Genomic DNA, 21856 nt, shown 5'->3' on the forward strand with positions numbered 1-21856 from the left:
CATTTCTCAAATTAGATTCATAGGCTATTTTTTTTTTCTTTTTTCAGTACTGGGGATTCAACCCTGGACCTCATACGTGCTAGTCCAGTGCTCTGCCTGGACTCTGTCTGCTACCCTAGTAACATACTTTGAAAACCTCTTTCTGAACTTCCCTACTTAGACACTACACCTATCAACTTTGTCTTTGCTTGTCTGTTTTTTTGTTTTTCCACGACAGGCCCTCGGTTACTGGTTTCTGTTTGCTAAACCTGTACGTTCTCTCTGCTCCCATTCTTTGGAGCCTAGCGAGCCGGTGAGGCAAGAGTTTCCGATCAATGGCTACCTTTCCCATGGACTCTGTCCTTTGACTGTATTGGCGCGCTGTCGATCAATTCAAGTACCCTCTTTGCGCTCCCGTGGGGTGACGCTTGGGGATGGGGCGCTCGAACCCTCTGACAGTGAATGGCTGTGTAAAGCCAACGATGACAGGCCGGATGAGGCGGGAGCAGGGGAGAACCGTGCACCCAACCCGGAGACTTCCGCCCTCCCGGTGAGTGCGGTTTCTATTTCTGTGCATCCTCCTCCAGGTCCCTAGGCGCCGTTCCCGCTTTTTGTCGGGAGAGGCACCGTATTCCTCATATATTCTCTTTCAGGGTTGTGATGACCTTGAAGTAGAACCATAGAGAAAACATTCAGTTATTCTAAGCCTCCTCAGAGGAGCGGGAGAAGGGAAACAGTGCCACGTGACAAAAGCCAGCCGGCTCACTACGGTCCTCGGTTGGCCTAGAGCGTCCCATCTCTGTGGTCCACAGTACGGCGAGTCTAGCGCGCAGGAAGTTGTTCTTCCGGGGTATGGTACTGCTTCCGGGGCAGCTCGTTGAGAGCCGGGATTGCGGTGCTCGGCTTTCTCTAGTCGTGTAGAACTATGCTTTCACCAGCAATGAGCTTCCTCAAAAGCTTCCCGCCTCCTGGGTCGACCGACGGGCTCCGTCTGCAGCAGCCGGACACCGAGGCTGTGCTGAACGGGAAGGGGCTTGGCACCGGCACCCTTTACATTGCGGAGAGGTAGGGTTCTCTGGCTCCGGGGCAGGCTTCCCTCGGGGGCGCCTTTCTCCCTAAGGGATGCTGCGGTGGGGGGCGGGGGGCGCCGGCCGACGTTGTTAGTATGGGGCCTGAGTGGGGGCCCCCTCTACCGAGCTCAGCTGGCTCTGTTCTCTAGATGATGATTCTCCTTAACGGCTTGTGCCGGTCTGTCTGCTGGAGGCCTGGTGCAGGGTCACGTTTAGCTCTGTGTTTGCAGAGCTTCGGTGAGTTTTGAGTGTGCCCGGCTTTCTGAATGATCTTGTGAGCTAGATGGTTTCCCTGCGTGGACTATGGAGTTCAGAGGCGACTGTGAAGGGTTTAGGAGGTTTGGTTAATGAGCTTGGATTTTCTGTTTCTAGGTGTGGGTGGGGAGAAGGAGCATCTTCGGCCCCACGCAGGGCGGGGTTTTTTTTTTTTCTCCTCCCTCCGTCCCTCCCTCCCTCCTTCCCTCCCTCCCTTCCTTCCCTGGACTCACTTTGTAGACCAGGCTGGCCTCGAACTCAAAGCGATCCACCTGCCTGTCCCTCCCGAGTGCTGGGATTGAAGGCGTGTGACACCACGCCCGGCGCAGGCCGTGGTCTTAACCAGTGGAACCCAACTCCTGGATGTGCGGGTCCTGGAAAGAATTCTTTTATTCGACTACCTGCAGCACTTTGTAGTTAACAAAATAGGCAACACACACACACACACACACACACACACACACACACACACACACATCTATTTTCTCTTAAGAGCTCGTGTTCTAACATTGGGGCCTGGCTAGAAAATCCAAGTTGGCCCCATTATTTCACTGTCAGTTGATTAGTTACTTTAATTACACTCAAGAGTCCCTTCTGCTATTCACTACCAGGGCACTGGGAAACAAATTTCTTAGGGAGGAAGATTGTGTCTACCACAGAATCCAGGGTGTAAAAGTAGGACAAAGCCTGGATGGTTAGACACTGACCGGAAGTACATATTTGAGGGAAAGCAAGTTCGGGCTGAAGTGGGCGATGAGTTTGGTTGGTATGTGTGCAGAGCAGTTGGGCTTCTGGGTTTGTATCTTAGGAGGGAGATTTGGAAATGAGTAGAGTGGGTGTTAACACACTCATGGGAGTAGACTAGATAAAGCAGAAGAGAGGGCCAAGGAGAAGGCCTTGCAGATACACTTGCGTTAAGAGGTGAGTCTTGGGGCTGGAGAGATGGCTCAGAGGTTAAGAGCACTGCCTGCTCTTCTAGAGGTCCTGAGTTCAATTCCCAGCAACCACATGGTGGCTCACAACCATCTGTAATGAAATCTGATGCCTGCTTTTGGTGTGCAGGTGTACATGCAAGCAAAACACTGTATACTTAATAAATAAATAAATCTTAAAAGAGGGGCTGGACGTAGCGGCGCATGCCTTTAATCCCAGCACTTGGGAGGCAGAAGCACTATGAGTTCGAGGCCAGACTGATCTATAAAGTGAGTACAGGACAGCCAAGGCTACACAGAGAAACCCTGTCTCAAAAAAAGACCAATAAATAAATAAATAAATAAATAAATAAATAAATAAAAGGTGAGTCTTTTGAGAAAAGACTGAAGAGAATCAGCTGTCAGAGATTAAACAGGAAAACATCTGTTGAGTATTAGCAGTCAAATCATTGGTGATCTCAGCAACAATTTCTTTTATACATGGAGTATGGAACACAGACCCATTCCTAACTTTGACAAGATCCTTTTTATTTATCCATGTGTATAAGTCAGGGTTCTCCAAAGTAACAGAACTTAGAGAAAGAATTACCCTCCCTCTCTTCCGCCCTCCCTCTCTCTCCCAACTCCTCGGCACACACACCAACAAACTCATCACCCCTTTCACCTCAGACTTGCTTTCCCTCATATTTCTGGTTAGTGGCTAAACACCCAGGCTTTGTCCACTATCAGGATTGCTTAAAGGAAGAGTTGTTTGGTTTTGCTTTGTTTAGCACTTTTATACCCCGGACTCAGTAGTAGGCATGGCCCACCACCATCTGTCTTTGTTGTGAGGGAGACAGAGAGAGGGAGAAGACTTTGTAGAATGCCTTCAGGCTGTCGTCCAGCACGTCCAGTGATGGCTGCTATGAATGGAAAGTCCAAAAATCCAGAAGTTGCTCAGTCCAAGAGGCTGGATGTCTCAGCAGATCTGTAGTAGACCCTGGGATTCCACCTCAAGTCCTAGATTAAAGGCATGTGTCTTCCTGCCTCAAGATCTGGATTAAAGAAGGATCTTCCTACTTCAAAGTAAGGAGGGGGAAAATAATCCCTCACTGGTGTGGCCTGCATTTTTAGATTTCAGTTAATTCCAGTTATAGTCAAGTTGACAACCAACAACAGCCATCACATTGAGTAAAATGAGTTTTGGTTGGTTGGTTTTGCTTAAGAGAAGTTCTCTAGTCCTGACTCACCTGGAACTCAAAGAGATCCTCCTGCCTCTGCCTCCCGAGTGCTGAGACTAAAGGTGCGTGCTGCCACCATACCTGGTGGTTTTTCTATAATTCTCGTGTGGGGGAGTCTTGTATATGATTTTGCATTTTGGAAATTTTAAAGCTGAAAAGATACAAGTGTTGTTATACCTACATACTTTTATAAAGCTAGATTAATTGACGGCTGGAGAAGTGGCTCAGTACTGAAGAGCATTTGCTGTTCTTGCAGAGGACTCTGGCTCCCTTCCCACATGTGGCTCATAATGATCCCTCACTTCAGTCCCAGGGGATCTACCACCCTCTCTGACCTCTGTGGGCACCAGGCACATATGGTGCACAGACATGCGGCAAAACTCTCATATACGTCAATCTAATTGATTTGTTTGTTTTTCTGAGACAGGGTTTCTCTGTGTAGTCTTGGCTGGTCTGTACTCCCTTTGTAGATCAGGCTGGCCTTGAACCCACAGAGATCTGACTGCCTTGCCTCTCTTGAGTGCTGAGTCTAAAGGTGTGTACCACCCACCCAGTTAATCTAAATTTTTAAAAAAAGAATCATTAATATTTAACACTTTGCCTTCTTCCTTGAGCTATTTGAGAGTTGCAGACATCTTTTAACTTCACGTGTAAATAACATGTTCCTCAGAAGACCAAGAGCAACCACACAGTTACCATATGCAGAAAGTGTATCTCATTGTATAATCTTATTTTAAGTGTACCTGCAGGCAGAGCACTGTATACGTAATAAATAATTCTCTTTTTAAAAAATTTACCTTTTAAATTATTTTTCAGGACAGAAGCCAGAGAGAAAGGGTCTTGAAGTTGGCTCTAAGGAAATAGCTTTCTGCACGTGTCTTTAGAGATACAGAACTCCTGGGCTCATTTTCAGAGTTTAGGGGCTGTTTTGTTTTCAGACTTATTTTATTCCGTGTGTGAATGTTTTGCCTGCATGTATGTGTGTGTACCACGTGTGCTCCTGGTGTCCACTGAGGTCAGAAGAAGGCATTGCATACTCTGGACTTAGAGTTGTGAGCTACCATGTAGGCACTGAAAATTGAACCATGGTCCTCTACAAAGAGAAGCAAGTGCCTTGAGCACTATTTTCTCTCCAGACCACAGAGCTTTGTTTTTATAAGAAGTTAAGTGATTATCCAAATAAGAAGGATAAAAGGGCATGAGTAGCTCAAGATAGGTAAAATTTGTACTTAAATTAAAAACAGGTACCTTGAGCTTAGAAACAATGGGGTTTTTTTTTTGTATTTCATCTCCAAATTAATTTTAAATCAATTAAGTCAGCTCAGATTCAAGGTTCTTTTACCTTCAAGTGCTGTTTTTAACACTTAACCAGAAATAAAAGACACTGATGGTACTTATTTGTAAGGATCAGAGTTTAACAGAACATTGGGTTTTGTTGTTGTTTGTTTATTTGGCTGATATTGGTTTGGGTTTTTCAGGACAGGGTTTCTGTGTTAACCTTGGCTGTCCTGGACTCACTTTGTAGGGCAGGCTGGCTTCAAGCTCACAGTGATCCACCTTCTCTGCCTCCCAAGTGCTGGGATTAAAGGGGTGCAGCACCATGCCTGGCTGACAAAACGTTTGGTAACTTTGTTTACTGCGCTTGTGGTTCTTGTCCTTGCATTAATGACACATGTGGTTTTGATTTTGGTTTTTATGATTGGTCATAGCTAATTATATATTTTGGTTTTGGAGTCCTTTTCTTCTAGAATATGTGAAGAGAGACTTTTTAAAAAGTAGAACTTAAAGTCAAGTAAGTTCTTCAAGTGTCAAACCCATTTCTCTGCACTTCTCAGAGCCCGTAGGAGCACTGTGCTGAGACACGTGCCGTCATCCTTAGGAATGCCACAGAACAATTTTGGCCTTTAAACCAAAGGCCATAATTTGCCAGGCACTGATTCGATTTAGATGCCAACTTTTCCCACTGCCCAATGGAATTAATAATGGTTATGTGGCTCTGAATACTTGAAATTATTTTGGGCTTGTAAATCTGGGATTCTCCATTCTGAACTGTGTTCCTGTCAGTAGATTTTGGAGCTGAGAAAGGAAACATGGTTTGCTTGGGCTATTGGCACCCATGAGCACTAAGAGAAGAACATTAGGTGGGAAAGGCGCGTGCAGCGCAGTCACTCAAAAAAAAAAATCTTCCTATAGAAGCAATGGGGATGAAACAATTCTTCAAACTTTTATTACTTTGCTATTTAAACTTTGTCACCTTAACCCTCTTTTTTTCCCTTCAAATAAGCCTAATGGGTGGAATTCTTTCCAACAACTGCATCTTTTCTTGCTTTTAATTTTTAATTATACCATTGAATAATCATAGTATGGCCAGACAGTGATAGCACACACCTTTAATCCCAGCGCCCGAGCGGATCTGTCTCTGCGTTTGAGGCCAGCCAGGGCTGTACAGAGAGACCCTGTCTTAATCATCATCATCATCGCGTGTTTAGAGTTGCACACTTACCACCACAGTCTAACATATGCCTTTGCTTTTGGTAATGCTGTTGCTGAGGGTTGTGTTACACACTTGAATTACACCATTAGACATTGCTTTCCTTAGTGCTGGGGAATTCCTAAGGCATAGGATTTAATGTCCTCTTAAACTGACCATGGATGGTTTTAGAATGCTACTCTATCATTGCTCCTGTCTAAAGGAAGATTGTTTTGTTGATATTTTAGACAGGGCATTACTGTGTAGCCTTGACTGACCTGGAACTGCTATGTAGACCTGATGGGCTTTGAACACACAGAGATCTACCTGCCTCTGCCTTCTAAGTGCTAGGATTAAAGGTGTATGTTGGCACCTCAGTTGTGTTTTATTTGTTTGTTTCCTTTTGGGGGGGGGTTGGTTTGGTTTGGTTGTCTATTTGGTTGGTTGGTTGTTTTTGAGACCTGGACTGTCTTGTAGCCCAGACCAGCCTGGAATTAGTGAATTCCAGGTTAGCCTCAGATTTTTGGCATTTGTCCTATATCAGCTCATGTCATAGCTGTGAGCCATGGTCAGCTTGCCAGGGCTCTCTCTACAGAAGTAGGACGAAGCCGGGCATGTGCTGCAGCCTTGTAGTCCCAGCACTTGGAATGTGGAGGCAGAAAAGCAAGAAGAGTGTTAAGAATCTGGTGCTCTCCTCTGGCCTCCACCAGTAGCCACATGCACGTGCACATAGAGGGAGAGTAAACACAGAGCGCCTGAAAAGAGTTGCCTCGCAGATCTGTTTGAATTTATAGCTAGAGAAAAAGAAACCATAGAAGAGAAAGTTCAGTTCTTGTTATTAAATTTCCTTATTTTAGGAATATTTCTAATATTGTCAATAAGCTTAAATTTCTTGCTGTGCATAAAAATGTTCAGATTGACCCTTTATGAACTTTGGGATATTAAATTACTATTTAATTTTTAAAAATGATTTGCCTAAACATGTTTTTCAGCCGCCTGTCTTGGTTAGATGGTTCTGGATTAGGATTCTCACTGGAATACCCCACCATTAGTTTACATGCAATTTCCAGGGACCCAAATGCTTATCCTCGAGAACACTTGTATGTTATGGTGAATGCCACACACGGAGGTATGTATGGTGTAACTTACCTTAGTGCATCCTTTGATAGCAAAGCATGTGTTTAAAGGCAATGTTCGTTTGTTTGAGACGAGGTCTTACAGTTGCTCAGGTTGGCCCTGAACGCCTGGGTCTGAGTAACAGTCCTCCTCTCAGCTACCAACACTTTAGGTGTGTACCACCTTTCTAAACAGCAGTCTTTGATAATAATCAATGTCGATTTTAAGCCATTGACCCATAGTGGATAATAGCATATTAAGCTAAATTAATTATCTAAAGTAATTTGACCACTTGAATTTCTTTTAATGGCCACTGGTTTTGTATGTACCTGGCTTTTATATTTTATATATTTGCACATAGAAGCCTTCTGTTAATATGGATATATTTCTTCTTTTTTGTTTTAACTGCTCTTTCCTTCTCCTTCTAAAGGCACTTCAGAGATATGAACCAATATATTCTGTCTTTCTAGAATTTTAAGACAGAATAGTTTTTATTTATTTATCTTAAAGGATGTGTATTTGGGCAAGGGTTTTTTCCCTGCATTTATGTCTGTGTGCAGTATGTGTGACTGGTGCCAGCAGAAGTCAGAAAAGGGCGTAAGATCTCCTGGAACTGGAGTTACAGACTGCGTGTATGCGTGTTTGTGTGTGTGGATATATGCTGTGTGTGGGGGGTGCCTGCAGAAGACAGAAAGGGCATTAGATTCCTTAGAAATGGAGTTACTTCAAGAACTGAACTTCCAGAGCCGTGTTTTAGCTGCTCTTCTATTTCTGTGCCAAAGCACCATGACCAGCAACTAAAGATAAAAAGTGTTTAGTTGGACTTAAAGTTCCAGATGGTTAGAGTCTGTGGCATGGCGGCAGAGCAGCTGAGAGTGCACATCTCAGCCCACAAGAAGAGGCAGAGGAGTACACGGGAATGGCAAGGGTGTTTTGAAGCCTCAAAGCCTGTCCCCAGAGACACAGTTCTTCCAACAAGGCCATGCCTCCTAATCCTTCCCAACAGTTCCTCCCACTGAGGACTGAAGCATACAAGCTTATGGGAGCTGTTCTCGCTCACCAACACACGCTCACCAACACACGCAGCAGGAACTCTTAACCACTGAGTTGGCTCTCGGGCTTTGTAGACCAGGCTGGCCTCAAACTGACAGATCCACCTGCCTCTGCCTCCTGAGTGCTGGGATTACAGGCATTCTCCAGAATTGTTTTTATTTTGTTACAGTAGTGGTTCTCAGTAGGTGGGTGGGGAGAATTTAAAGTGTTTCCGCTCCTTCCTTTTTGTGCTGATGTTGGTCAGTGAACTTTCCACTGGTGAAGGAGGGGTGCTGCTGCAATCTAATGGATGCCGGATCCCCCACAGTAAACATGAAGCAGCACAAATGTCCGCAGTGTTGCGGTTCAGAAGCCCTGCATTACAGAGTTCCCAAGCTTTACTGCTGATGAAAATATGAGGACGTTGTTCATTTTAAGACAGTAGTAGCTTTTCTCTGAAATCATGTATAGCAAACACTCCTATTTCATTTGTTTCTACACCTTCAAATTGGAGTTTTCTCTTGGCTCCAGATATAATCACCTATATTTAGTTTTGAGCACTAGTTACTAATTTTTAGAGCTCTAGCAAGCCATACCTTATTAATATTAACTAATCCAGCTCTCTAAAACCATTCTCACTATAAGATTTTAAATTCTTGCTCTTGGAAAATATTCAAAGATAGATAAAAATATAATGAAATTTGAAACGGGGTAAGGAAATGTTAAAAGTTCTTCAGACCTTTTGGAGTACAAAGTCCTCTCACTTGACAGAAGGTAAGAAAGGGTTTTTGGGTTTTGGCTCCCAATTTCAGAGATGTCTCGGTCCTTTGTGGTGGAGAACACACGGCAGGCAGTAGCTGTCCACTTGGCAGAGGACTAGGAATGAGAGTCCAGAGTAGAGCCAGGTATGGTGGCGCACGCCTTTAATCCCAGCACTCAGGAGGCAGAGGCAGGTGGATCTCTGAGTTCGAGGCCAGCCTGGTCTACAAAGGGAGTTCAGGACAGCCAAGGCTAACACGGAAAAACCCTGTCTGGGGGCGGGGGAGAGTCCAGAGTAGAACCACAACCAGGGGTGGGTAGAGCCTTCAAGGTCTGCCCCTAGTGCTACCTGCTGGGCAACGGGTTCAAAACATGTGGCTGTGGGGATATTTTAGACTCCAACCATAACACTAAGTAAATGCAATTACGATTTTTATAATTGCTAATCAGTGTACTGTTGCTATGACAAAGACCTTAGATTATCAACTTAATAAGGGGTTTGTTTTGGCTTGAGTCACAGATTTTAGCCCATTCTCATGTAGCCCTGTTTCCTTGGACCTGTGCTGGAGCAGCGCATCAGGCAAGAGCACGTGCTTGAGACTTTGAGGCAGTAAATAGAAGGCCTGTTCACATTATGACCGCCAGGAAGCAAAGCGTAGAAGGCCCGGAGGCCCCATCCGCCTTTGAGCATAAGCCTGGATCCACACATCCTCATCGCCTAAAGATTCCCACTCCTGCTCTCACCAGGGGCTGGTGACTAAACTTTTAATATATAGGCCTTTGAACAACACTCAAGAGCCTAACCATAGCTTTAAACAAGACAATTAGGAGTTGTTTAAAATGCAGAACTTTAAAAATACTCACGTCAATCAATTCCAAATGCTGGTGTGTTGGAGCTAGGGGGTGGCTCCATGATGTAACATGTGTTTAGCATCTGTGAAGCCCTAATTCAAGCTCCACCACCAAAACCAAAATGCATGGTGTTGCATAATGTCCCTAAAGAGTGTCCAGCATTGGCGCTGAGCAAAGGTGCTTGTCCAGCAAGTGTGGTGAGGTAGGTGTTCAGCAGTACCCACAGGAAGTGAGCTGTGCCTTACTTGCCAGGCAAGTCATTTTCTCATGAGTCTCCGTTTCATTAAAAAACAAACTCTCGAGAGGATTATGCTAGTCTCACTTTCCACATGGGCTCATCTCCTAAAGGGTCTCCTAATTCCCGGTAGCAGCACAGGCTAATGACTAACCCTTCACTGTGTGGTGAGCCTCCGTCTGTCAGGAGCTGGATGCTTTTGGCTTCTGTTTATGCTGAGGCTTCAACCTGGGCCTCACGTATACAAGTAAGGGCTTTACTGGCAATACCAACAGTTTCCTGCATTTCTTTCTATTCATGGCCTTAAAGTAGGTTCCTAAGACGGTAAGAAAATTTAAATAGTGGGGCTGGAGAGATGGCTCAGTGGTTAAGAGCACTGCCTGCTCTTCCAAAGGACCCGGGTTCAGTTCCCAGCACCCACATGGCAGCTCACAACTGTCTGTAACTCCAAGATCTGACATTCCCACACAGACAGACATAAATTAAAATTAAATAAAATATTAAAAAAAAAAACAAAAAAGAAAGAAAGAAAGAAAATTTAAATGGTGGTTATTTGTGCAGTATGGATGGCTGGGTGGGTTCAGTTCTTACTGTATAAGTATGGAGACCTGGATTTGCATTCCCAGCACCCATGTAGAAACTGCCTTTTACCCCAGCTTTGCAGGGTCAGAGACAGGCAGATCCCAGGGTCTGATGACCAGCTAATCTCACAAAACTATGAGCCCTAGCTTCAGTGAGAGACCCTTTCTCAAAAAACAAAACAAAACAAAACAAAAAAACAAAAAAAACCAGGCATGGTGGCGAATGGCTGTAATCCCAGCACTTGGGAGGCAGAGGCAGGCAGACCTCTGTGAGTTGAAGGCCAGCCTGGACTACAAAGTGAGTCCAGGACAGCCGAGGCTACACAGAGAGACCCTGACGTTCACGTTCCCCTCCTCTCTTCCTTTCCTGCACTCTGCTTCCTGGCTGCCATGAAGGAAGCAGCCCTGCTTCGTATCGCGCCCTCCACTGGGACTGCGTTCCCTAACAGTGGGGCAAACATCACTTCTTCCTCCTTTCTGTGGAATGCTCAGTATGTTGTCACAGGGATGAAAAACTGACACTCCTGCAAGTAGATTTATTGCGTTAACAAGTGTTAATGTTTTTCTTCATCTGCATGGATGATTTAAGTTTTGCTTTAATGCTAACTTTAAATATAAAAGTTTATTTTTTTCTTCTTTGCCATGGCTAAGGATTGGAACTCAGGGCTTTGAACATTGCTAGGCAAGCAGTCTATCACTGAGTTGTATCCCCAGCAGAGTGTGTGTGTGTGTGTGTGTGTGTAATTTTGAGATGGCCTTGCTATATTGCCTCAGTTGGCATCTAACCGTGACTCTTCCTCCATCTCCCTCCATCTCCCTCCTGAGTGGCTGGACTGTGGGTGTGCTCCACCACATCTACACCTCACTCAATGTGTGTTTGTATTTGTCTGTGGTATGTGTATGCGTGTACATGTGCAGGCCAGACTTTGTGGAGTTGGTTCTTTCCACCTTTAAATGGGCTCTGGGGATCCAACTCAGCGTTGTCTGATGCAGCAAGTGCTTTTAACTGCTGAGCCACCTCATCAGCCCTTCATTTGTTATTTTGTTTTGTTGGTTTTTTAAGACAAGGTCTCTCTGTGTTGCCTTTGCTCCTGGACTTGATTTGTAGACCAGGCTGGTCTCAAACTCAGCGATCCACCTGCCTCTGCCTCCCAAGTGCTGGGATTAAAGGCGTACGCCACCACGCCCAGTAATGTAATGGTTTTATGTTTAAATGTTTAATGTAAATGGTATTATATATTCTATGACTAGCTTTTTCATCTAGTTCTTCTTTAAAATATATCTGTGTTGATACATGTATAGCACTGTTTGTCCATTTTTCCAGTGCAAGGGCTTGAACCCAGAACCTCCTGTGCAAAATGACTACTCTACCACTAAACTGTGATTTCAGCCCCACGGCTGGTTTATCTGTTGGTCAGTTAGCTTTCATGAAGTTGAGGTGGTCTCATCTGTTAGTGCTGCACTCACAGGGGTTACAAGTGCTGTGCTGCTGAGCACCTTCCCAACTCTGAAAACCCCATCAGAAAAGCTGAATTGCAGCATTCAGATATACCAGTAAATTCCTAGCCTTTTGCTAAAATGTTTATGTACATATTTGTTTCTTCTCAAGTTCAAGTATTTTAGGTACACACTATCAGGATCTAGTTTCAGTCTCTTTAAAAATTTCAAATAAATATTTAAAAATGTTTCTCCTTGAGACTGGAGAGATGGACCAGCAAGTTCAGGCTCCTGCTGCTCTCTCAGAGGACCAGAGTTAGGGTTCCAGGGACCCACGTTCCATGACTCATCTGATGACCTCTTCTGGCTCCTGCTTGCATACTGTACATATAAGCTTATTCAGGCACACGTAAGTAAAGCCTTAAAAAAAGTTTAATGTCTAAAAAGATTGTTTTTATTCCTTTTGTAGAAGAATCAAAAGAAGCTCTCTCTGATGAAGATGAGGAAGACAGTGGTGATGATGTTGAACCCATTACTGAGTTTAGATTTGTGCCCAGTGATAAGTCAGCATGTGAGTGTCGTGACACGATCTCTGTGTGTTCTGTCTCCCATCGATGCACACACACCGCTCACCTTCTCTGTGGTTGCCTCCATTCTATTGCTTTATCTTCATTTTAATCTCCTTAAAATCATTGAGCAGCAGGTACTTAGTAATGTCACATATTGTAAATATAGTAAGAATACTGTAAACAGCATGGTACCTCGTGTATTTTGTGCAAGGAGGATTCTGGTTAGTTTTATTGTTGCTGACTGAATCCCACCTGTTAGAAGCACTTCTGCTTCCAAAGTTGAAAATGCTGAGGCGCTACAAAGTGCCCTGGCATGTGACAGAGGCTTTATCCTGATCAGCAGTGTGACCAATAACTCTGACCTTTTTTTCCATTTCCTTTTCTCTTTCATTTAAAAACAAAACAACAATAGCAACAAACCAGGGTCTCTGTATAGTCTTGGCCATCCTAGAACTTACTATGTAGACCAGGCTGGACTCTAACTCAGAGAAATCCATTTGTTTCTGCCTCCGGAGTGCTGTGATCAAAGACATGAGCCACAACACCTGGCTTGACCTTTTTCCTTAAATTAAACCACCCGTGAAGAGATCTCACAATGTCCTGAGCTCTTAATTTGTGACTTACTCATTGTCTCAGGTACTTTGGAATAGGCTGTGCAGTGGTGGTTATATTTATTCTAAAACTACGTGGTTCACTGGAAAAAATATTAATTACAGCTTAATATCTTTTAGTGGAGGCGATGTTCAGTGCTATGTGTGAGTGCCAGGCCTTGCATCCAGACCCTGAGGATGACGACTCGGATGATTATGACGGAGAAGAGTACGATGTGGAAGCACATGGTTAGTGACTTGGGTCTTAGTACTGGTGTTAGTGTTTCGTTCTAAGCATGTACTTGTACTAAGGGCACAATATTTTCAGTTTTTGTATCTCCATAAAGTAACCAGTGTAAGATGTCTGGGCCCTTGCAGCAGACAAATTGAGAAAGTGAATGTATTTCCCAGTCTCAAACAACAACATTCTTAGGGGGTGGGAATGGACAACAGAAACAGGAAAGAAAGTGACAGCTAGGAGGTGGGTAGTCAGGAGCATGCTTTAGGCTGAGTTGGCTGTGCACATTCCCTACGCATTGAGAATCTGTTCGTCTGGATCTCTTTAAAATTGTTTTTTAAATTTGTTTATGTGTATGAGTGGTGTGCTTGGATTTATGTGTGTACCACATGTGTGCCTAGTGCCTGTGATCTGCCTGCTTCTGCCTCCCTAGTGCTGGAATTAAAGACATGCACCATCATACCTAGCATTCTTACAGATTTTTAAGGTGGTTTTATTTTGTCCTTTTTCCACCTGTTGTATAATAAAGCTTTCTGTTTGTTTAGAACAGGGCCAGGGGGACATCCCTACATTTTATACCTATGAAGAAGGACTGTCGCATTTAACCGCAGAAGGGCAAGCCACGTTGGAGCGATTAGAAGGAATGCTTTCGCAGTCCGTGAGCAGCCAGTATAACATGGCAGGAGTCCGAACAGAAGATTCAGTAAGAGATTATGAGGGTGAGCGCTCTCTCTCTTCATAGCAAATGGCTATGAGGGAAACCTGAAAGAAATGATATTTCCTCTTGGAAGCTGGAAGATAACAAACTTTGAAGTATAGAAAGCGCATGTAGAATCACAAGAATGGGAGTGGTTTTGCTGCTGTTTGTTTTTTGGGTTTTTTGTTTGGTTGGTTGGGTTTTTTTTTGTTTTTTGTTTTGGTTTTTTTTTTTTTTTGGTTTTGTTTTGTTTTGTTTTTTGAGACAGGGTTTCTCTGTGTAGCCTTGGCTGTCCTGGACTTGCTTTGTAGACCAGGTTAGCCTCGAACTCACAGCGATCCACCTGCCTCTGCCTCCCGAGTGCTGGGATTAAAGGCGTGTGCCACCTCGACCGGCTTTTGTTTGTTTGTTTTTGTTTTTTTTGAATGGGAGTGTTTTTGTTGCTGTTTGTTTTGCCTCCTCTTCACCCACACTCCAAAACCGTGCCAACTATACAAATGGTATAGGACCAGCAAGATGCTCAGCACATAAAAGTGCTCTCTGGAACCTACATGGTGAGAGGAGAGAGTTGCCTATGCCTATTTAGCAACATAATAGTAGACTGATCGCTAGGGCCTGTCACCTACCCATCCACAAGCTCATGGTCCAGTTAATAGTTAGTACCAGGCATTAGTTCCATCTTGTTTGACATCCGGTCAGAAAGAGTGGTTACTCCTTTAACTTTATTGCACCGGGGGCCTTTCTTGCCAGGCCAGTACTTACTGTTGCTTTCAGGGTTTACAGCTGAGCAAGACTGCCAATTACCTTTCTCCTCTGGTAATGTGGATAGCACTGTCCAGAATTATGAAAGCGAACCAGAGAGATGAAGCTACTGAGTTGGTGTCAGCTTGATTTTTTCCCATGTTCCATCACTCAGGGATGTAGTATGCAGCGGCAGGCTCTTTTTCTATCTTTCTTCATTAATTTTTTTTTTTTTTTTTAGTGGCAGGAGGGGGGGGGGGAGGATGTGCACATGGATAGTGGTGCGTGTGTGGCTATCAGAGGACAACTTGGAGTGAGTGTTTGCTTTCCACATTGTTGAGGCAGGGTCTCTTCCTGCTTCTATTTTGCCTCCCATGTCCATCCCACTGTAGGAATGCTAGCGCTACCACATTCGGTGCTACATAGCTAGGGCCCAGGTCCATGACAGGAGCCGGCCGAGGTTACCGTGCTTGCATAGCCAGCACTTTGGCCTGCTGATTCATTTCTCCAGCCTCCGTTACACAGTTTCAGTTCTGAAAGGATGACGTCGTTTGCCTCTTGTCAGCAGTACTGTGCCCGCTAACCTTTAGCTGATGTGCCACACCTGGATTTAAAACGTCTTTATATATATATACTGTTTTGTTATGTTTTGAGACAGGGTTTCTCGATGTAGCTTTGACTGTCTGGAACACTCGTTCTCCCGCCCTCCTCGCTCTCTGTAGACCAGGCTGGTCTTGAACTCAGATCCACCTGCCTCTGCCTCTCTAGTGCTGGGACCAAAGGTGTGCACCACCATCTCCAGCACATTCACCCATTTCATTCTTCTAAACACTTTGTTGGATAAGTTTTTGGTCTCCATTTTACACATCAGACAGCTGAAGTGCAGAAAGATTGCATTGCTTGAGGTAAAACAGCTGATAATTGGCGAGAGTATTAAATAAGCCATTATACAACCAAAATAATATGCCTGCCACTGTCATATGTGTTTAGTATATATAAATATTTTATGTTCTGGTAACGTCTTGACACTTGTTATTTTTAATGACTACAGGATAGTCTTGAAGTAGCTTTAGTCTTTTTGTGTTGGTGACTTTCGTTTCTCTCATAAGCCTGTGATTGGTATCTCCATGCGTGCGGTATATTGGCCTGGGTTCTTGGCGTATTCATGGGATATTGGTGGGGACAAGAATTGTATCTTACTATATTGCCCATGCTAGTCTCAGACTAGTAAGCTCATGTGAGAGTCCCATCCAAGCATGTAATATTCACATGTCTGCGTGTTCGATGCCAGGGGGCTTTAGGCAGATAGACTGAGAAAGTAAAGAAAGCAGCTGTAAATGTTCCTGTCTTCCCACACTTTTTTGATGTGTATCTGTGCTCCGCTTTTGCGGTTGATGCCCTTCGAAGCTAGAAGAGGGTGTCAGATCCTTGGAACTAAAATTACAGACAGTTGTGATCTGCCACATGGTGCTGGAAATTAAACCTGGGTCCTCTGAAAAAGTAGCCAGTGTTCTTAACTGCTGAACCGTCTCTTCAGCTGCCATTCCACACCTTTTTCATGAGATGATGATAATGAGGAGGTAAAATTCTGCTGCTGGTTTGTTGTTGTTGTTGTTTTTTCTATGTTGTGCCTTATATTTGTCTAACAGTACATACTTTACATAGTTCTGTGAAGAATGAACAGTTGATAAATTTGAAAATTCCTACCAGCCAGACATGGTGGCATATATTTGTCACTCTAGCCCTTGAGAGGTGAGCCTGAACTACACTGGGAATCTGAGCCAGCCTAGGCTACTTAGCAAAACATGCCAATTTTTTTTAAAGAAAAAAAGGAAGGAAAGATAATAAATTGACTCCCACCTAGGATTTGTGGGATCTTTGCACACTCGTGTATGTGTGTGTGTGTGTGTGTGTGTGGTTGATGTTGTGACTTTACAAAGTAAATGTTAGGTGTTATGCACTGATTTTAACTAGACTTAAATCCACAGCTATCATTTTCCTTTCAGTCTCTTTTCAGGTATTTAGTTTTCAAAATAGAAAGAGTAGAATTGGAGCTGTGAGATAGCCTGGCGAGGTGGTGCATGCCTGCAATCCTGTCACATGGGGGACAGAGGTCAGGAACTGTGGGCAGCCTGGACTACATTAGACCCTGTTTCAAAAACAAGACAAAATGCCCAAAGCTTCAAATCCGGGCTTTATTTTTATTTTATTTTTTAAGATTGGGTTTCACTTGTAGCTTGGAACTTACTGCATAAACTAGGCTGGCCTCAAACTCGGAGAGCTCTGCCTGGCTGCCTCCCAGGTGCTGGGGCTAAAGGCAGGCACCACCATGCCCAGTGTTACATGTTAATTCTTGCCAGTGGAGGACACTGGTGTCCCTGTTGAATATGCTCATCTGAAGTACAATCCCTTTTGTGTTCAGATGGCATGGAGGTGGACACCACACCAACTGTTGCTGGGCAGTTTGAGGATGCAGATGTTGATCACTGAAGATGATTTATGCTGCTGTACAGTGAGTAGTTTATTCTGTCTTTTGTCACAGAACGTGAAAATACTGTGAAATGATTGATTTTTAAAAATTAATAATTCAAGGGAATTATATAAAGTTAGCAGTTTGAAAAACTGTTACCCATCTCTGATTACTGTAAATTACATGGTTTTTGCCCTAAGAAATCAAAGTTTGTAAACATTGCATTTGTTTGTAAATGCTGTGTTTGTAAACCCAGTGGTTTAGCATCTGCTGGTCACTACCCTGAGAAGGGAGGCAGAGGCAACAAAGAGTAAGCGAACTTAAGAATTAGTGGCAGCCGTCTGCGGAGAGCCAGAGCTCCTGTTGGCATGACTTGGTCTGCTCTTGAGTCACGGTTCCCATTGTGTTAGTCGAGCTCTGTTTATAGTTTGCTTCACCTTACTGCTTTTCAGTTTAGTAAAGTAACCCAGGCTGAGCAAGACAGTCCCCCTTTCTGGGAGCATTCGGGGACAGATGTCCTGTATACTTTAATGGTCACGGATGATTTGTCCAGAAGATGTACAATCACCCAACAGCCATTGTTTCCCTAAGTTTTTCCTGTCTGCCCTTCATGGCTGGCGTACTGGGTCTCTGCCAGTTTTGTTTCCCGGCACGTTCTGGTGAGCTTTGCCTTAAGTTTGTGCCTGAGTATTTGCTACTCTGAACCCTGAGAAATGTACTTCCCTTTCCCAGTGTGAGTGATAGGCTGAACTTTGTTAGGTATCCAAGGTCCAGGACTAGCAGCTACAGAGTCCTTTCTTTGTAAACTGTTGTCTATCTTCCTTCCTTCCTTCCTTCTTTCCTTCCTTCCTTCCTTCCTTCCTTCTTTCCTTCCTTCCTTCCTTCCTTCCTTCCTTCCTTCCTTCCTTCCTTCCTTCCTTTTGAATACTTACTGTCTCCCAACCTTTTAACCACAGCTCTCCAGGCCCTTTCATTTTATTAAAGCACATATTGCAGCAGAGCAAGACAGAAACATGTAACACTTTGGCTTGTCTCTGTGACCACCAATCTAGGTATGTTGTCAATTCCCTCACTGTTCCCTGCTGTGGCGAATGTTTCAGGAGCTGTGATTGTGACTCAGGGTTAGCACTCGCCTAGCCTGCTCCAACCCTCCATTCAGTCAGTCCTCAGCACTGAGAAGGGGGAAAATTCTCTTTGTTCCTTGTTTTGTTCTGGTATAGATTCCATTCAGAACCTTAAGTGATACTGTCTTTTTTTGGTTGGTTAATTGGTTTTCTGTTTAGTTTTTCAAGACAGGGTTTCTCCGTGTAACTTTGGCTCTCCTGGACTCACTCTGTAGACCAGGCTGGCCTTGAACTCACAGTGATCTGCCTGCCTCTGCCTCCCACGTGCTGGGATTAAAGGTGTGTGCCACCACACCTGGCTGATCATTGTCTTTTTATCTACTTGGAAATTTGAGCTTTTCACTTGTTCTGTCCTATATTCGAAATGAACCTTTAAAATTCCAGTGTTTAGGCTGCAGAGATGGCTTATTCATTAGGAGCACTTAAAACCATCTGGATGTAAGTCCAGTCCCAGGAGGATCTGACATCCTCTTCTGACCTCCACAGGCACTGCATGCACATGGTACGCAGACATGCAGGCAAAATACCCATACACATAAAACAAATACAATTTTTTAAAATTCTAGTGTTTCCAAATTATTACAGTTATAAAAGTATGATGGCATTGGGTCTCTTTTCTTCTAATATAGCTATCAAAAAAGTAACCTCAGGGGCTGGAGCAATGGCTCAGAGGTTAAGAGCACTGTCAGTGCCGGTAATCCCAGCACTCGGGAGGCAGAGGCAGGCGGATTGCTGTGAGTTCGAGGCCAGCCTGGTCTACAAAGCGAGTCCAGGACAGCCAAGGCTACACAGAGAGACCCTGTCTCGAAAAACCAAAAAAAAAAAAAGAGCACTGTCAGCTCTTCCAGAGGTCCTGAGTTCAATTCCCAGCAACCACATGGTGGCTCACAACCATCTATACTGAGATCTGGTGCCCTCTTCTGGTGTACATGCAGGCAAAACACTGTATATATGATAAATAAATAAATCTTTAAAAAAAAAAAGTAACCTTAGAGAATTCTGTGAGTCTGTGATTTACATTTCTTTCATAAATATTCTCCTTCCTTGTACCTTTGCTTCTACCATGTATTTCTTGGTTAGTAGCATCTTCTCTGCCTACTCACTGGTGCTCGGTTAGTTTTCAGCTCTCACAGTTCCAGATGTCACTAGTGTCATCTTTCTACTTCATGGAGAACTACCTGCTCCCAGTTATGTCACCCTCACTACTTCTCATCCCGTTCTTGGTAGCTGCTTTTGGGAGGGGCGGGGCTGCCAGTCACTGGTAAGAGGTTATCATTCAGGCTGGGTGTGGGGGTACATGCCTTTAATCCTAGCACTCAGGAGGCAGAGGCAGGGCAGTCTTAAAAAGCCAGAGGGGGGGGGCGGGCGGAGAGTATCATTGTTTGCAGCCAGCATGAGAAGCTCCCGTGGCACATCACTAATGGTTACACAGTGGGATGCTGTTGCAGTCCTTTGTGAAGATTCTTGCGTTTGTAATGGTGAAATACCTATAAAAATTGCTACAGGTTTTCTAATGAGCTGTTGGTTTGTTTTCTGCTTGTTTCATTATTTTTGCTTAGTGACAAACAAATACTGTATTCCTAAGTTTTATTCATGTTCATCTGAGTAGTTGACCTGATTTCCAAACAATGTAATAAGTCTGGAATCCTACAGAGCTTCACTAAATAATGGCTATTAGTAATAATAACCCTTTGTCTTTCAGATTCTACTCAGAACTGCAGGCAAGAGCTCCAGAGTGTGGCTGGTGAAAGGCTTTTTCCTTCTCCAAAACTCATTTCTCAAGACAAACTATGATGAAAAAGCAAGCTTTCACCAGCAGAGGAGACTGTGACCTTTATTAACAAAGGTGAATTAACTGAGCGGATATTTGTAGTTTCTTATTTGCCCCCAAACTTCCTGCATCTAGCTATCTTCTGAGTGGGCCTCTAATCTGTCAGCTGGGAGGCCTGTGTGGGGAAATGTACAGGGCTTATACTGTGTGTAGACTGGGTGAAAACGAGAGATGCTGACGCTTAGATGTCTGTGTGGGGCTTAAAGGAACTCTCTTATCCCTGAGACAAAAAGTAAAGAGGGAGCATCTGCCAGCATTTCCCACAGAGGCGTGGGTCCTCTACTGGCGCTCAAGTTAATTCAGGCTGATGCTTGGTCACCTCTGGGGAAGATCTCGGCCACACCTTGCCATGACACAGCACTTCTGTGCTAGCTTCAGTTCTTCCTCCTCTTTTCCGTCTGCTGTTAAATCTCCCAGGTTAGGTCCTTGACTGTCCACCCTCTTATGTTAGCCTTCCATCACAGAATAAATAATCTGTAATGAAATCTACAGAGTACTTAATGATGTTTTGTCTTTGTAATAGTTAACAAATAAATCTAGGTTTTCTATATCATTGTGGTTTTATTTTTGACTAAAACCATTAATGAGGAAAAATTAGGATTTTAAAATTTTATACGCATGTGTGCTTTGCCTGTGTGTATGTGTGTACATCATGCATATGCCTGGTGCCTGTGGAAATCTGAAGAGGGTGTTGAAACCACTGGACCTGGAGTCATAGATATTTGTGAACTGCCATGAGGATGCTAGGAACCCCAACCCTGGCTCCTCTCCCGGAGCAGCAAGTATTCTGAACTGCTGAGCCATCTCTCTGCCCAGCACTTGCTGCTCTTTCAGAGGACCTGAGTTCAGTCCTCTTCATCTATATTGGACAGCTCACAGCTGCTGTAATGGCAGAGCCAGGAGAATCCCATGAAGCCCTGGCCTTAGTCCCTACCACGTTATAAACTTGGCCTGGTTGTATATACCTGTAAATCCTCAAGAAGTGACGGCAAGATGCTCAGAAACTCAAGGCCCCCTCAGCTAAGTATCACATAAATACGTGAAGGAAATATTAATAGGAGGGGCTATGGGGGCCTCAGCAGTTAAGAGCTTTGGCAGAGGACCCACGTTAGCTCCCACTGTAGCTCCACGGGATCCACCAGCTCTGGCCTCCACCATAGGCACGCATTGACATTCGTGTGTGTGTGTGTGTGTGTGTGTGTGTGTGTGTGTGTGTGTGTGTGTGTGTGTATGCGCACGTGCATGCACACCAGAGGCTGCCATTAGGGCAGACTGGCTGACCACAAGCTCCAGAGATCCTCTGTCTTCTGGCTTCTACTCCTCCATTCACACTGCTCCTCTCAACACTAGAATTATAGACACCACGTGCCAGGGTCCAAACTCGGCTTCTTATGTTTGCATGGAAGGCACTTTATAGACTGAGTGGCCTCCCCAGCCCAGTTTTAGTTCGTTTGTTGGGAGCATGAAGTTAATAAAATGTGTAAGCTTCTACTGTCTTTGTAAGGTGAGACTCTTAAAACTTTTAAATAATTGCGTATACTGCCTGGATCAGCAGTAGTTTTTAAGTTTTTCAGCCCTTGCTATATAGTATTCTATAAGCACCTGGGTATTCATATAGTTCTAGATATATGCCTCTCTTTTTGTTTCTGAGATATTAT

General features: G+C 44.2%; 1 protein-coding gene across 1 annotated transcript; it reads left to right on the forward strand.

Annotated features, from left to right (window-relative positions):
- The first annotated feature begins 819 nt into the window (after positions 1-819).
- On the forward strand, positions 820-20748 carry CLNS1A (chloride nucleotide-sensitive channel 1A). Its single transcript, XM_084774189.1, has 7 exons — positions 820-1044; positions 6919-7055; positions 12408-12509; positions 13239-13346; positions 13881-14054; positions 17196-17285; positions 20070-20748. Exons 1-6 carry the CDS (start codon positions 905-907, stop codon positions 17261-17263), a joined length of 729 nt encoding a protein of 242 aa, XP_084630315.1. The 5' UTR covers positions 820-904; the 3' UTR covers positions 17264-17285; positions 20070-20748.
- The last annotated feature ends 1108 nt before the right edge of the window (positions 20749-21856 follow it).

The sequence above is a fragment of the Acomys minous genome (genome assembly GCF_964271855.1).
Source record: "Acomys minous genome assembly, chromosome: 2".
In the NCBI taxonomy this organism is placed as follows: Eukaryota; Metazoa; Chordata; class Mammalia; order Rodentia; family Muridae; genus Acomys; species Acomys minous.